This window comes from Garra rufa, chromosome 1, assembly GCF_049309525.1.
Source record: "Garra rufa chromosome 1, GarRuf1.0, whole genome shotgun sequence".
In the NCBI taxonomy this organism is placed as follows: Eukaryota; Metazoa; Chordata; class Actinopteri; order Cypriniformes; family Cyprinidae; genus Garra; species Garra rufa.
Window position 1 is genome coordinate 26173898 of NC_133361.1, and position 17587 is coordinate 26191484.

Genomic DNA, 17587 nt, shown 5'->3' on the forward strand with positions numbered 1-17587 from the left:
GGACTAAAACTGAAGTCCCAAAACTTACTGCCAGATTCTGGAGGATAAACTTGAAAGAGTGCTACAAGAGGATGTGGTGCTGGTCCTTCAAGAGCCACTCTCAACTCATCTGTCTATAAAGCCTAGAAAAAAAACATCTGTATGTATTTGACAATACTTCAGAATGTTATCCTTATTAATTGAGGGTCATTTTTTAGGATTTTTTGCCCAAGCAAAGTCTCTGAGAACCTGACACATTGCACTTCTGGAGACTCAAGGTAGGTTGCAGTTCTGGAAAACGGTGGCGCTGGAGACTAAATGGTTCCTGATGGTTTCATATCTGATTCTTAACATTAATTCTTACTTGTTTTGCAAATAACATGCATCTTTTCTCCTCCACCTGTTTTTTCTGACAATGCAGATGCAACAAGCGTTTTTCTGTCCGGTGGTCATGCCTTAACTTTGCAAATTGCAGTATTGCATTAGTATTGCATCCTTCTCATGGGCAATTAATAGTTTTTGACTTTTCAGTCCGAGGTAAATCTCTTTTTTGGCTCATTTTATCTGTAAAAGAAAATGTGCCTAATAATTCTGCACACCTGAAAATAAGGAGTTTTTCACTTCCAGCCTTCATGGACAATTATATATCAATTATAAATAATTAAATACAAAATTAATAGTAGTTATTAAGATTGATGTGGTTTGGAATTGGTCAAATGTGCTTGGGAAAAAAATATGACAAGAATATCAACTTGCCTAATAATTCTGCACTCCCTGTAAGAGCCAGGGGTGTAAACTTTTGGATAGAATGAAGGTGTACATTTGTCCTATTTTTTCTAAATAACACATTTTTTTCTATTTAGTACTACCCTTTAGAACCTACAGAAGATACTTGCATGTTTCCCAGAAGACAAAGTAAGTTGAATTTACCCTGATCTTAAAATTCAAAAAGTTTTCACAGAATCTTAATGCATTGTGTTTGCCTCTGGAGCATCAGTGAGCATTTGAACCTTCTGTAATAGTTGCATATGAGTCCCTCAGTTGTCCTTAGTGTGAAAAAATAGGTTTAAAATCATACAGTCATTGTTGTAAAGGGTTGTGGGACCTAAAGGATTTTTCTGATGAACAGCAGGCAATTTAGATGTTCAGGACAAACAAGGGACTCATGAACAACTATCACCAAAAAAACAGCTGTGGATGATTCAGGTAACACCACAGTATTAAGAATTAAATGTATATATACTTTTTAACAGGGTCATTTTTATAAATTCACATATTTACTATATGTAAACATCCTTTATGCAAAGTATCTTATTCAGGTCAGTATTAGATAAAAAAAACATGCATTTTGCATGATCCCTTTTATTTTGGTAAAATAATTAACATTTTTGCAAATTCTGCAAGGTGTACATTTTTAACCTCAACTGCAAATAGCCCATCTCTCAACAAGCTTTCAAGAGATAGAGATTTCAACAGATGTGGCCTTTGAAAACCTGTGAAAAAAAATCTTATAATTTCATGCATTGTCAAGCAATGTTAGACAGCATGGCATGTCTCAAAGTGTTAGAAAAGATGTTCCAAAATGCAAATTCCAAGGACATAATTTCTAACTCAATCAGAGCTGTATTTTATATATTTTATACATTTCTGGCACAAAAGCAAATAAGCGTCTTGAATGAATAAACAAAGTCAGTTATGGTGACGGTGTAAACATGAAAAGCAAATTACCATTTCAGCAGTAAATGCAGAAATAGCACAATTAGAAAACAAAATGTATACATTTATATATTTTATTTTTTAAAGCTATAACCAAAAACAGATTTTAAACATTAGCAAAATATTCAAAATCAGATTTGACAATATTTTTGTGTTTTCCATATTTTGGTGACAATATGTACAGCAAAAAGCTAAAAAAAAAAAAAAAAAAAGAGGTTATGTTCACACAGTAACTGAAATTACAACTCTAATAAAACAAGATTTAGTATTTGATACTTTAATGTGATGTGATGACAATAGTAATAAGTAACACTTTATTTTAAGGTGCCTTTGTTACACGTTACATGTGCTTACTATACATATTACTACTCAGTACTTAAATGTATAATTACACTGTAACAGGACATCTTAAACTTAAGTGTAACCTAATAATATTCTGAGACAAATTCAATGATGAGCACTTTGTGCTCTTACTCAAATGAACACAACCCATTTTAGTTTTACTCCAAAATTCTACACATTTAGGCCTTGATTACACCTGACATTAAAGCCTGGAATACACTACAATAATTTTGCCCTTTGATTTTCCTTTAGATTTTTTTACAGTTTGGAGAAGTTGACGCTAGTTGTCGAAAGTCAGAGCGAGTCTGCAGATTTGAGATGTCAGATTCCATAGAAAATCGTGTAGTGTATGGCTGTATCCGAAATCGCCCCCTATACCCTCAAATAGGGCACTATTTGAGGGGACAGCCATTTTAAGTGGTGTTCGAAACCATAGTGGACTTTCTCGAGTGCACTCATTCCATCCCACAATGCACCGCAAAAACGAGTGTACAACCGATGTACGCTAAACAGCTAGAGATAACCCATAATGCACTGTGAGAGTCGCGCACCGACGGAATTCCCGCGTCTCTCCAGACGATGGCGCCCGCAGCTGAATCATCCATCCGTTCATTTTACAAGGCGGGTACAAATTCGTTGTAAATTGATTATTAAATTGTTTAACCAGGGTTTATACGTAAATTCATAGACATAGTTCAAGATAAATCCTTTAATCTTACTACTCAAACTGTCCGTTTTAAATGATTGTTAAACAGTAAGCAATACTATGCAAAAGCGGCAGTCCTTCCGGTGCACTTAGTGTCCGAATTCACTCACTCGTTTTCATTCACTCCTTCAAGTGAACTGTACGAGTGGACTAATGTAGGGAATAGTGAATAAGGGTATATGGGGCGATTTCGGATACAGCCTATGAGGGTCACAGATTCCGATTTTTTTTTTTTAGCTTCAGGGTCCTATTAGTGCGTGGTCTGAAATGCACAGCGCAGGTGCACTGAGCGTGTCCGAATCCACTTTTGCTAGTTTAACGATAGAAAAAATGGTCAGCGGATGCATTTTGGTCTACCTGATCAAAAGTGGACAACAGATACAGGTGTAAATAAGGTCTAAAATGTTCTGAGCTTGTCCACTTTCCACCACTTCTAGAGATAGTCAAATAGTTGGGAATGAAATGAGGGTTTTAAAAAGTGGGATTTAATCACAGGGGGCCCACAGCATTCCCCCACACACAAGTAAAAATGTAAGTAATAGTGAATGTTTTAGCTATTACAGTAGTAAAATGCAAAGTCTTTAAAAAAGCGGGAAATTGAGTCGTCTGGTACGGAGAAGTTCATTAAGCCGATCCTTTATCATCTTCCAGTCACGGGGTGCAGGGTTGGGAAATTTCCGGCGAACTATTTCTGCTATTGCTTTGCGCAGGTTGTTAGGTAATGCATTTTTTCCTCGGGAGCCATCATAGTTAACAGTACCTGACCATTCCCTGTAAACGTCATGTGGTACTAGACTTTTAAACAGAAGCACAGCAAAGCGTTCTGGCCTCGGTCTCCCATCTTTTCCAGCTGACTGTATGTAGAGTATTTTTTCCTTCTTCATGGAAACTGGGTTTAAACACACGTCAGGTACAATCACCGCCTGATGACTAGACCATTGAACACGACGCCGGGAACTTGAAGTGTTTGCGGTTTCTGGCACTTTCAAATCAAACGGGGACATCACTGAAGAACACTGGGATGAAGGGTTGGATGCAGGAGAAACCGTTGACGTTACCAACTTGGATGTTTCATCGGATGTTGAAATCACAGTTTGTGGGCAGCTAGTTTGTGTTGCTGAACCCAATGAAAGATCGTGATCGGGTTCAGATTTAATTTTCTTGAATGACCGCTGGTAAAAAGTGCAGGCCGTAGAAGATGAAGACGCTGCAGACACGACACCTGAAACAACATACAGCTTATGTTGTTCTAAATACAAACAACCAAATTAACGGCTATAAAATGCATTTCAAATTCACCTTTAAATGGGTATTAAGATATAAATTACATTCACACTGATGTTTCAGGAAGCCAAACAAATTAGAATATTATAATAACAACAACAATTGCATATTATTGTTATTCCTTTAACAGAAATAGCCATATATTGTAAAACAATTACACTGTAAAATACATTTAAATGTATATTTTTTCAGGCATATTATTTTTGCTTTACACTACAGCAGGGAACTGTACAATACTTCTATCCTAATTTCCACACTTGAAAGAGATATTGTGAATTTGGACTGCAGTAATGCCGCTGCACCCATTTAAACCACTAGCTGTCAGCAATTCATACTGCACTTTTAAGCTTTTATTTTGACGGAAACAGCATTAAAGCTTTTATTTTGATGGAAAACTCCAGCTTTAGTGAAAACAGGCGTCTGACTGCAAATCTACTGAAATGCGGTAATCATCTGCCGCAAAAATAAAGCATAACTGGTGGCCATTGTGTTCCCAAACGTGTGCTAAATTCACAGCAGAAGCAATAAACAAGTTCACTGCATTCACTGTGAACTGAGCCGTTCTGAGGAGTGGAAAACACCGGACCACAAGCTGATCGCATGAACAAAGTGCTCGCTTGGCTTTGAAATGCACAGCAAAAACCAACTAGATAAAGAGAAGCCTATTGTGCTTTCAGTTTCAGTTCAATACTGTGCCAAAGCAAAATGGACCAAAACACAATTTTAAAGAACTTTTATGTTAGAATAAGAAGTTTAAATATTTTTTAAAAACTAGACTACACTACACTAAAAACAAAAAGGCTATGTTTACACTGTTAACTGTGAAATGATATCAAGACGATATTGATAATACCGTTACATCACTAGATATTTTATCAAATATAATTATTATAATGATTATCATATCATACTGTCATATCTTTATAGTTAAAACTGAATTCAGTTATTTTCTGTTTATTTTAGATGTGCTTTACGTTCCATTCTGTGAAGTTTTAAAGCTTTGTTTTAGTGCATTGGTTGATTAGGTGGTTCTTTGCTACCAAGAGCAAAGCTTGACAGATTAGTACATACAATTTAAAAACATTGTGGTTTTGAACCCAGCTGGTTTCTATATTTATCACTGACCACTGACGATTGCTCTGACAACGTCGCACGGCCTCATTACCACCTCAGAGACATTACCCCTTTTCACACATAGTCTTTGACACACCACCCTCAATTCTGTGACAAAGAGATAAGATATGCACCCACCAGAAATACCTGTAACCCCACTTTGAACCCATTAGCTAAATTTGTAGGAAGGTTGCACCTGTGAGAGTTTGTAATAAAACCAAAAAAGTCTAATGTTCAGTAAAGACACCTAAAGAAAATACCTGTTTTCAAAAGCCACATCTGTAGGTGTCAGTTTCTGACATTAAGTGGCCACACGGGCCAGTTCTGAGAGAGGTTGGCAGAACCCTTTGTGCCAAAGATGTAATAGTGAACACTGTGTGGGCACCAACGTGAAGTGCAAGATGCGGCAACACCATATAGTGTGCAATAGGCCTTAAGTTTGTTTCTTACCTCTTTGTCTGAATGATTTCACAAGTTTGCGACTCTGTATTGGCTCCAGAAAGTCCTGAAGATCTGACACCTCTACTAGGGAAAGGTCCTCTATCTTCTCCACACCCACCATTATCAAAAGATGATTGACCACATTTTGAAGTTTGTTTGAGTCCAACTCTGGGAGAATTTTTTTGATTTCCTCTTGGACTGCACCTGTAGGTGGTGGAAAAGAGCACACAATTAAGGTAGGCTGCAATAATAAGAACTAAGCTTAAACCAAATTAAATGTGTTTGTTAATAATTAGTGTTACCTTTAAATTTTGGATGTTATGTTTGAGGTGCATCTGTTATTTCCAATGTATTAAACACATCACCTGGCAATTGCATGTTTTTTGCTTTTTTTGGATGATACATGATTTTCAGCTACTGTTAAGAATGTTTAACATATGTGACCCTGGACCACAAAACCAGTCATAAGGTTAAATTTTACAAAACTGAGATATATACTAGGGATGCACCGATCCGTATCGGCCGATCACTTACGCGTTTTGTCAGTAAAGCCGGTTCTGTAATCAGCGGTAAATGCCATCAGGTGCGTGATTTCACGTTGAGCCGTATATACTACACACAGCCGTTGTTCACTGACGAGCTGCGCACATTCACACTGATAATGAACATTGATTTGCGCAGCTCGTCGGTAAACAACGGCTGTGTGTAGTATATACGGCTCAACGTGAAATCACGCACCTGATGGCATTTACCGCTGATTACAGAACCGGCTTTACTGACAAAACGCGCAAGCATGATCGGCCGATTCGTATCGGTGCATCCCTAGTATATACATATGTGACCCTGGACCACTAAACCAGTCTTAAGTCGCTGGGGTATATTTGTAGCAATAGCCAAAAATACATAGTATGGGTCAAAATTATTGATTTTTCTTTTATGTCAAAAATCATTAGGAAATTAAGTAAAGATCATGTTCCATGAAGATTTTTTGTAAAATTCCTACTGTAAACCTATCAAAATGTAATTTTTGATTAGTAATATGCATTGTTAAGAACTTAATTTGGACAACTTTAAAGGTGATTTTCTCAGTATTTTGATTTTTTTGCACCCTTAGATTTCAGATTTCCAAATATTGTCCTATCCTAACAAACCATACACCAATAGAAAGCTTATTTATTGAGCTTTCATAGGATGTATATATCTCAGTTTTGTAAAATTTAACCTTATGACTGGTTTTGTGGTCCAGGGTCACATATATACATCAATAATTTTGACCCAAACAATGTATTTTTGGCTATTGCTACAATATACCCCAGCGACTTAAGACTGGTTTTGTGGTCCAAGATCGCATAAGTAGCACAGGTATATTTGTAGCAATAGCCAAAATGCATTGCATGGGTCAAAAATAAAATTTTTTCTTTTATGCCACAAATCATTAGGATATTAAGTATAGATCATGTTCCATGAGGATATTTTGTAAATTTCCAACCATAAATATATCAAAACTTAATTTTTGATTAGTAATATGCACTGCTAAGAACCTCCAATCTCGCTCATACATCAATGGATGTATTCAGATGACATATAAATCAAAAAAACATGTTATCTTTCCAGATATAAAACGATCATTTCCTAGTCATTTGCTAGTTTACATGGAAATTGGAAATCAATCATAAAATGTTTTCACGACGCGTCATCAATCGGCCATATTGGCGGCACTGAACGTAAACAATGCCACTGGACCAAAGGAAACTTGTATATTTTGCTGATTACTGCTGCTGAAAATGGTCAATTATAGTCATGTTTTAGGCTATATTAATCAGGCAGACTGGGAAAAAAATTGAGTACTATAGATTGGCAAAAGTTTTAACAAATCAAGAAGTAGAGTGCAAAAAAAACTGTCAGAGGAACAAACGGCGTTTGTGGTTGGCTAAACCGAACCAGGATTTCCAGAGCAAGAATCTTGACAACATTCAAGTTTGTTCTTATTTCCACTCAGGTAGGTGAAATATTAGGCTAATATCTTCTTTAATACTGCTTGTACGTATCTTTACCACCTATTAACTTTAGTTTGTCAAAATATTGCGCCCTTTCCTGCTTACTAGGTCCTTCTCTATATGATTTAGCAGCTTCCACACATTTTTTGCATGGTTTACACAGCATAATCAGAACAACGTACTAGTCGTACATTAACCGTGCAATCCATGCTGTTGTTTACATCTGAGTATCTTCAATATGGCTGCGCATCAGGGGAACTAACCAAATCAAACGTGATTGAGTGATGACCAACTAATAGTTGTCTCTGCATACCTTTCACACTGATATTATCTTGGTCGTCCTCGTTTATTTCTGAAGAGCAATCTTCAAATGCCTCCTCCTTGATCATGATCATGTCTGGTTCTTCTTCCAGCAAGTTCACTGGCTAAAGGATTGAAAATAAAACAGAACTAGTAAGCTGTATTCTGACTGTTTTCTGTTTTTAAGAGAACTCCACATGTTTAAAACAACATTATGTGAGACCAACCTCTCCAATGATGACTGGAGAGTCCAGATGTGTGTCCTCCTGCTCACTAGCATTTGATTCCTCGTGTCTCCAGAGGTTCATGCACCATTCCTTACCGAAAACATTGTCAATTGCTGGACGATGTCCAGTGTCTGTTGAACATGTGAGCATTAGGTGGAAACAGAGTCAGAGACACAACGTGGGGGCTAAATCGCCACTTCTTGCATTTGACATCAGCATTTGTACAGATATCGATTTGTGCATGTGAAAAGAGGAACTATTTGAACATTACCTGTAAGTCCCGAATGGCTGGACGGAGGTTCTGTCCCGTTCATCTTTCCAGCGCTTTTCCGTGCAGACTGAAGTTCGTTCTCCAGAAAATGGCATTTCTTTTTCAGAGATTCGTTCTCGCTTGAAAACCGTGTAATCTCTAATCGCAGAACAGATGCATTCTGCTCGAAAAGTTTGCTTATTTCCACAACCGCTGTTTTTGCTAACGTTTCCATTATGGAGGTTAAATGTGTCTGAAATTCGGCGGTATTCATGACGTCCATCTTTAAAGACATAAATACTCGCCCTTCGACCCTTAACGCCTTAGTATAGATGTTTATTTCTACCTCAAACAAACAATGGCGTTGTGTTACCTTTGCTGTTTATGTAGATAGAAACAAAGCATAGCGTTTGGCAGAAAAGAATCATGGGATGAATTACCGTAAACCACCGTGTAGACGTTTCTGTTCAATAGTTCACCCGGAATGCCGTTATCTCGGTTTACTTGTTTGGCTGCTCCTAAACAAAAAACATTTTAAAGTGACATAAAATGGATGAAATTGTGATGTTTCCGTGTGAAATGGCTTATCAGAGGCAGAAAGTGGGATTAGTTTTTCATTGGATTGTGAAAATCGGCCTTGCATACCTCAGCGGAGTCGGTTATATCTTCACAATTCAAATTTTATTTAATTTTAAAGATTGTATGTCAAAAATGTTATTATATATTTCACACACCCAATGATTGGATCCATTGTTGTGTATTTTGCTCAGTGTTGGTGGTAACGCATTACAACGCGAGTTCTAAGATTACTTTTAAAGTAACTAGTAAAGTAACGCAATTACTTTTTAATTTACAAGAAAATATCAGAATTACCCTTTTCCCATTTATTTATTGAAAGCTCACCTTTCTCCATGTTGAGAGAAATCTGTAGCCTAAGATGTTACTTTAGTTCCAGAATAAATGTGAATATGCATCAATATTCTCACTCACAAATAAAAAGATTTAGTATTCCTCAAAATGAATAAAAAACAGGGAAATTCTCAGAATGTGATGCAAACCTGCAATAATTAAATTTTACAAATAATAATATTAATCCCATTTTTTAACCAGTGTCTTTGCTGCTGACCTTCAGTGATCCAGTTCAACCATACTAAGCAAAAATTACTCAAGATAAACTTTTTTTATTTCTGAGGAGTGTTGAACTTTATTTATTTGCCTTCTACTGTACAGACGTAAATTTTTAGTGTGAAAGGGCTTTTGTATTTGCCAAAAATAGAACTTTTTATATTAAAAACAAACAAGCAGGCCCTGCCCAGATTTAAAAAGTAATGCAAAAGTAGCGTAACGCATTACTTTTCATAAAAAGTAACTGAGTAACAGTTACTTTTTTTTAGGGAGTAACACAATATTGTAATGCATACTTTTAAAAGTAACTTTTTCCAACACTGATTTTGCTTTATTTTGATCGACTGTATTGTGTGCAGACTATATGATAAACAATTGTAATAAATTAAAGTTCACTGATTGGCTATCATGCCTCAAACATGCATTTTAGATATAGTTGTTGGTACTTTATAAACACACATATTAATAAAATCAGTTGAAAATGTAATATGTAAAACTTTAACCACATGTAGGATTTAGATATGATAACATTTAATGATCTACTTGAGTCCGAAAATATACTAGTTATTTGTAAAAATACTACCCCATTGATACAAAAAAAAAACGAATATTTGAATCAGAAAACAGTTAAGTAGATAAAAACAATGGTGCAATGTAAAATACTTCAGCAAGGGTGAAAGCCAAAATAAAAATATCAAGCTATCAAGGTCATCAACAAGTTACAGAAAGAACAAATCCATAGTTCCTTTTCTTTTTCCAAAGTATCAGAAAACTAGATTTCAGTGTTTAATCAATGGAAATTACTATAGGAGACTGTTTAGTGTTAGTGAGCATATTTATTTATAGTCATAATATTGCACATGTAAACAAACAACCTTTACTACAAGCATTTTCATCTACTTTTTTCCAAGTTTTTTACAGTTATTTTATAACAACAGATAACAAGGATATTCTATAATAACCTAGCCAGAAGTTTTATACTAAAACGAAGTATAGTATATTCAGTAGCAATTTATTTATATTCTAACACCGGTGTGTTCTTAGAGCGATTTTGAAGGCGTAACTTTTACCACATTGTGAGCAGCTATATGGCTTTTCTCCAGTGTGGCTTCGGATATGTACATTCAGAGAGGATTTTTGAGAAAAGCTCTTTCCGCACTCCATGCAGGCGTACGGCCTCTCACCAGAATGCGTGCGCTCGTGAGTTGTGAGATATGTTTTCTGTGCAAACCGCTTACCACAGACTGTACAGACGTAAGGTTTTTCTCCAGAGTGTTTTCGCATGTGTCTTGTCATATGGCTTAAAAACTCAAAGTTTTTCCCACAGAACACACACTTGAATTTCTTCCTTGCTGTAACTGTCTCATTGTAATTCAAGTAATTAGGAATAAATCCAACATCAGGGTTCAGATCTGACCCTGTTGTCGCGTCTTCATGTGTAGCTCCATCTAGAGGTTGTTCTTCTGCTTGTGTCTGGTGTACGTTCGATTGGACTTGGTCATCTGAAGGTACCGTGTATGTGATAAAATCATCAGAGCTTTGGGCGACACATTGTTCGTCCCTGGTCACTGCAGGTTCTGTAATTCAGTAAATAACATATGAACATCTGAATATAATAAAATTAAGGAGATAGTTCACCCAAAAATTTAAATGTGTGACCCTGCAAAACCAGTATTAAGTAGCACAGGTATATTTATAGCAATAGCCAACAAAACACTGTATGAGTCAAAATTTTCTTTTATGCCAAAAATCAATAGGATATTAAGTAAAGATCATGTTCCATGAAGACATTTTGTACATTTCCTACGGTAGATATATAAATTTTTCAAAAAGTTGTATCTCGACCAAATATTATCCTATCCTAAAACAAACTATGCTTCAATGGAAAGCTGATCTATAACTCTCAAAAAATGACCCTTATGATTGGTTTTGGGGTCTAGGGTCACATTTGCTGTTAATTTACTCACCCTTAGGCCATCCAAGATGTAGTTGACCTTTTTTCTTCAGTAGAACACTAAAGAAGGTCCTTGATGATTCATAAAACTCAATTTTCTAGGCCGATAAGATTAAAGGAACGCTCCACTTTTTTAGGAAATAGGCTCATTCTCCAACTCCCCCCGAGTTAATAAGTTGATTTTTACCGTTTTGAAATCCATTCAGCCGTTCTCCTATTCTGGAGATATGACTTTTAGCATAGCTTAGCATAGATCATTGAATCCTATTGGACCAAATAGCATCGCATTCAAAAATGACCAACGAGTTTCCATATTTGTTGTATTTTAAAACTCTTCTGTAGTTATATCGTGTACTAAGACCGGTGGAAATGCAAAGCTGCGAGTTTCTAGGCTGATAAGATTAGGAACTACACTTCCATTCCGGCGTAATAGTCAAGGAAGTTTGCTGCCGTAATATGGCCGAAGCAGGCGGATTCAGCCTTCCGCCTTATTACGGCAGCAAACGGTTACGCTACGTTAAGCTAACCATGTCCCTTCAGTGGTTTTACTGATGTACTGACGTTACTGATGATTGGGCTATGCAAATGTTGGGGGCGTAACTATTAATGATCGGGACTATTGCGTAATAGTCGGTGTTATGTTGGAATTGACCTATTTTTTGGTGGTCTTTTGCAAACACCAGATTTATATAAGAAATGGTGGTGTTTGAGACTCACAGTATGTCATGTCCATGTACTGAACCGTTATTATTCAACTATGCCAAGCTAAACACAGTTTTCCATTCCATTCTACCTTTAACGTCCTAATGATTTTTGGCATTAAAGAAAAATCAATCATTTTATCCCATACAATGTATTTTTGGCTATGGGTACAAATATACCCATGCTATTTAAGACTAGCCACAGTTGTGTTCCCTGATATGCTTTTTTGAACCTTAAGTTCATAGGGGACATATTATATTAGCCCTACAGTCGTGGCCAAAAGTTTTGAGAATGACACAAATATTAGTTTTCACAAAGTTTGCTGCTAAACTGCTTTTAGATCTTTGTTTCAGTTGTTTCTGTGATTACAATTACTTCATATGTTTAAAAGGCTTTTATCGACAATTACATGACATTTATGCAAAGAGTCAGTATTTGCAGTGTTGGCCCTTTTTTTCAGGACCTCTGCAATTCGACTGGGCATGCTCTCAATCAACTTCTGGGCCAAATCCTGACTGATAGCAACCCATTCTTTCATAATCACTTCTTGGAGTTTGTCAGAATTAGTGGGTTTTTGTTTGTCCACCCGCCTCTTGAGGATTGACCACAAGTTCTCAATGGCATTAAGATCTGGGGAGTTTCCAGGCCATGGACCCAAAATTTCAACGTTTTGGTCCCCGAGCCACTTAGTTATCACTTTTGCCTTATGGCACGGTGCTCCATCGTGCTGGAAAATGCATTGTTCTTCACAAGTGTTTTGGTGCCATTCTTTATTCATGGCTGTGTTTTTGGGCAAAATTGTGAGTGAGCCCACTCCCTTGGATGAGAAGCAACCCCACATATGAATGGTCTCAGGATGCTTTACTGTTGGCATGACACAGGACTGATGGTAGCGCTCACCTTTTCTTCTCTGGACAAGCCTTTTTCCAGATGCCCCAAACAATCGGAAAGAGGCTTCGTCGGAGAATATGACTTTGCCCCAGTCCTCAGCAGTCCATTCGCCATACTTTTTGCAGAAGATCGATCTGTCCCTGATGTTTTTTTTTTGGAGAGAAGTGGCTTCTTTGCTGCCCTTCTTGACACCAGGCCATCTTCCAAAAGTCTTGGCCTCACTGTGTGTGCAGATGCGCTCACACCTGCCTGCTGCCATTCCTGAGCAAGCTCTGCACTGGTGGCACTCCGATCCCGCAGCTGAATCTTCTTTAGGAGACAATCCTGGCGCTTGCTGGACTTTCTTGGACGCCTGAAGCCTTCTTAACAATGCAGTGGAAAGTTTTTTTCGGGATTAACTTCATTTTCATGGCAAAGAAGGACTATGCAATTCATCTGATCACTCTTCATAACATTCTGGAGTATATGCAAATTGCTATTATAAAAACTTAAGCAGCAACTTTTCCAATTTCCAATATTTATGTAATTCTCAAAACTTTTGGCCACGACTATACAGTTACAGCATAGAATACTATTTAAACTATAACATTTTACATTTACAGTACCTATTATATCTGACAATGCTATTTTTCTCGTGAATGCAAGTAAATATCTTGTATTTCAGACTTTTTAATTTAACTCAACAATAGCAAGTTTGTCAATTCTGAAGGGGATATACACTCATGATTCTGAGCAGAGGAGAAAAGAGAGAATGACAAGTAATTTTTTCTTATCATAATTGTGAGATATTATCGTAATTGTAAGGGAAAATAGTCTAAATTATGAAATATACACTCAAACTTATATTTTTACTCTATTTTTTGCATGGCTTGCATAGACTGCTACTATAAAACTTTCATTTTCTGCCACCATTTTCTTGTTTGAACTGAATTGGTCTATTAACAGCATATTTTCATTTTCAGGTGAACTATCCTTCTAATAGTAGCTGTTTTAAAGTTCTTTCTCCACAAACCTCTCAAGCTGCTATGTTCATCCTCCTCAGGTTTATTTTTCCCAGAGCAATCGTCATCCTTCAGCGACTCCTCATTAATCATAATCACATCTGGTTCTTCATCCAGCACATTTATTGGCTATATTTATTAACATACAGAGGGAGTTAGTAAGCTGTATTCTAAGAAAAAAACAAAACATATGCAGTATGTGAGACCAACCTCTGTGTGGTTGATTGAAGAGTCTAGGTGTTTGTCATTCTTCTGACCAACATTTGATTCCTCTTGTCTCCAGAGGTTCATGCACCATTCCTTACCGAAGACATTGTCAATTGTGGGCTGGCGTTCAGTGTCTGTTGAACATGTGGGCCATAGTTAGGTTCTATAAAACAGGTCATTCCCCAAAAAAATAAGCATAGCCTTTTGTGTTTGCAGTTTTGACATATAATTTCATTTGAAAAGGTTGCATTTCTTACCTCAGGCCAAAATAAACTAATTATAGTACTTAAATATCCCAGTTGTTATTACATTGTTACTAAGTCTATTATCAACTCAACTTCCATCATTCCATTTTACCATGTTTCGCAAAAAAATGCATACGTTTTACACATCATATTGACAAAATATGCCCTGCCCTAAAATGTGATTTTGCTTATATGTAATTTCATTAGTACAACTGCATCAGCCCAAAGAACCTTATATTTCCATTTTTGCAAATGGCCAACTACTGTAGAATAGATGGTGGACCAATAGAGAACTATCTCAGACGAAGTTCATTAACGCACATCACAACTGTTACAGGCTGAGCAAATACATTTATATTTGAGGTGGTAAATTGCAACTAGGTTGCAAAACAGGTTTGAGTTTACACTGTTGTGGGTTCATTCCTACTCCACTCAACCAATAAACATCCTCATAATTTTTTCTCATCATAAATTTATTTATTACATGCATTGTTACAACTCTGTACCTGGGGTTGAAGGTCAAGGGGAAAATGACAAATAAATACCACATGCACAGATCTAATTACATCACACCAAACGTCTATACATACACTACCAGTCAAAGTTTTGAACACACTTCCCCATTAAAGAGAATCGGGAAGTTTGTCCAAACCTTTGACTGGTAGTGTATATTTTTAAATATATGGGCCAGTCTACAGAATTGGTCCAAAGTTGGAAACTTGTGTGCATGCAAATTGTATAATATGCAAGGTACACATTTCTAGTATTTGTGCAGTTAATTGCCATATTGTATTTTCAGAAAGTATATATATGTATGTATATATATATATATACACACACACAGTCAAGCCCGGAATTATTCATACCCCTGACAAATTCTGACTTAAAATTACTTTTATTCAACCAAGTTTTTCAAGTTTTTTTTTTGACCGGAAATGACACATGCTTCTCCCAAAAGATAATAAGACGATACACAAGAGGCATCATTGTGGAAAAAAATATTTCTCAGCTTTTATTTACATTTGAACAAAAAGTGTCATGTCCAAAATTATTCATACCCTTTGCAAACTGCCACAGTCTATGGGAAAATCCATAGTTCTATACCATTCCAAATAGTCCAAGCTGTTCTAAAGCATCCTAATTACCCTGATTCATTGGGAACATCTGTTTTAATCAACTCAACAGGCTAACTCAACTGCTGTTGGTTTGTGGACAGTCATGGCTAAGACAAAGGAGCTGACTGAGGACCTGCGGCTGTGCATTGTGGCTGCTCACAAGTCAGGAAAGGGCTATAAGACCACATCTAAATGTTTTGAAGTTCCAGTGGCTACAGTGCAAAGTATTATTAAAAAATACAAGACGCTCCGCACTGTGAAAAATCTCAGAGGACGTGGTCAGAAGCCAAAAGCGAGAGAGGTATAAAAGAATGCAAGGATCACCACCAAGGCCATCCTGATGAAGCTGGGCTCTGCTGGTGGCAACATCTCAAGGCAGACAGTCCAACAGACACTGCACACCGCTGGGTTCCGTGGACACAGATCAAGGAGGACACCACTTCTCTAGATAAGGCACACAAAAGCCCACTTGGCCTTTGCAAATGCTCATCTGGACAAAGAAGAAGACTTCTGGTCTTCTGTTTTATGGTCAGATGAAACAAAAAATTTATTGTTTGGCCATAATGATGTAGCCTTCATTTGGCATTAAAAAGGAGAAGCCTTCAACCCTTAAGGACACCATCCCCACTGTCAAACATGGTGGTGGGAACCTAATGTTTTGGGGGTGTTTTTCAGCCGGTGGACGAGGGAACCTAATCACAACTTATTATCTTCTGGGAGATGTCTCATTTCTAATCAAATCAAAACTTGCTGGTTGAATAAAAGTAACTTTAAGTCAGAATTTGCCAGAGGTGTGAATAATTTCGGGCTTGATATATATATATATATATATATATATATATATATATATATATATATGACATTCAGTTTTTAAAAGAATAAAAAAAACTTTTAAAAATAACAATGGAAAAAAAATACACAAATTATTTCACTATTTTCATAAGTTGAAATTTAAGGATTTGCAAGTACCCACTAAATTATGATTATATATATATTAAGCTTACTGATTTTTTTATATTATTGTGGGTTTCAATAGACAATAAAATGATCTTAGTAAACATCTAGGATTTAAATACTTCAATGTTTTTTAATGTGTTTTTTGGCTGTGGAACAGCAGTTTGGTCCAATTCTGTAGAATGACTCATATCAGTTGGAGATTAGAGCTTGACTACAATGTGTTGTGTGTAAATATGCCTGTAATAAAACAGGCAAATGACTGAGAGGGGAGAAACTTTCTTCCTGTATGGACTTAGTAGACAAAAAGAATTGTATAATGTCACTTTCTTAAATATTAACTCTGGAGAATTAAAAAAAAAAAATTTTGCTAAGAAATACACTGACTAACAGGTCTAAAGTTAGACAATTTTAGTATTCCCTCAGAAAAACGTAAACATGTCAGAAATTGAAGAAAGCATGAAATTTAAAACAAAATATTCTATTTATTCTCTCAAGTTACTCAAGGGCACAAAGATTATCCTTTGTGGGGTATGACCACACAGCATTTACTTCACCAGTTCAGGTCTTTAATTAGCCTTCACATCCTCATAGGACCATCTATATCTCTAAATTTAAATTTGGGCATATTCACATTTAGCAACACGTTTTATAAATCACCTGTAAGTTCCGAATGACTGAATGGAGCTTGTGTCCCGTTCATCTTCCCACTGCTCTTCCGTGCAGACTGAAGTTCGTTCTCCAGAAAATGGCATTTCTTTTTCAGAGATTCATTCTCGCTTGTACGTCGTGAAATCTCTGATCGCAGCAACAAAGAATTCTCCTCGAAAAGTTTGCTAATTTCAGCAACAGCGGTTCTCGCCAGAATTTCCATTATGGATGTTAAATGCGTCTGAAAATCAGCAGCATTCATGATGTCCGTCGTTTACGGGAAGCTTTAAAACGTTTGGAGAAAATGTAGGCTCCAACGTACTCTTAATATAGCTGTTTTTTGGCAGTTACTGTCTCTATATTCAGCACAATCTTTCTGTAGAAACC

The 17587-nt window shown here is 36.6% G+C and overlaps 2 protein-coding genes across 2 annotated transcripts in view; both read right to left on the bottom strand.

Moving 5' to 3' along the window:
- Positions 1–8735, bottom strand: part of LOC141344568 (uncharacterized) — a 14385-nt gene extending 5650 nt beyond the window's left edge. Inside the window, exons 1-4 of the mRNA XM_073849449.1 lie at positions 8377–8735; positions 8106–8236; positions 7892–8003; positions 5591–5785 (exon numbers count right to left, since the gene is read on the bottom strand). Coding sequence (XP_073705550.1) covers positions 5591–5785; positions 7892–8003; positions 8106–8236; positions 8377–8650 — 712 coding nt within the window. The 5' untranslated portion in view covers positions 8651–8735. The remainder of the gene's footprint in view (positions 1–5590; positions 5786–7891; positions 8004–8105; positions 8237–8376) is intronic.
- A 1583-nt stretch (positions 8736–10318) lies between these two features.
- LOC141344577 (uncharacterized) lies at positions 10319–17587 on the bottom strand. Its single transcript, XM_073849457.1, has 4 exons — positions 17210–17587; positions 14239–14369; positions 14040–14157; positions 10319–11057 (listed from the first exon to the last, which is right to left on the bottom strand). The coding sequence occupies exons 1-4, from the start codon at positions 17460–17462 to the stop codon at positions 10504–10506; spliced, it is 1056 nt and encodes a 351-aa protein (XP_073705558.1). The 5' UTR covers positions 17463–17587; the 3' UTR covers positions 10319–10503.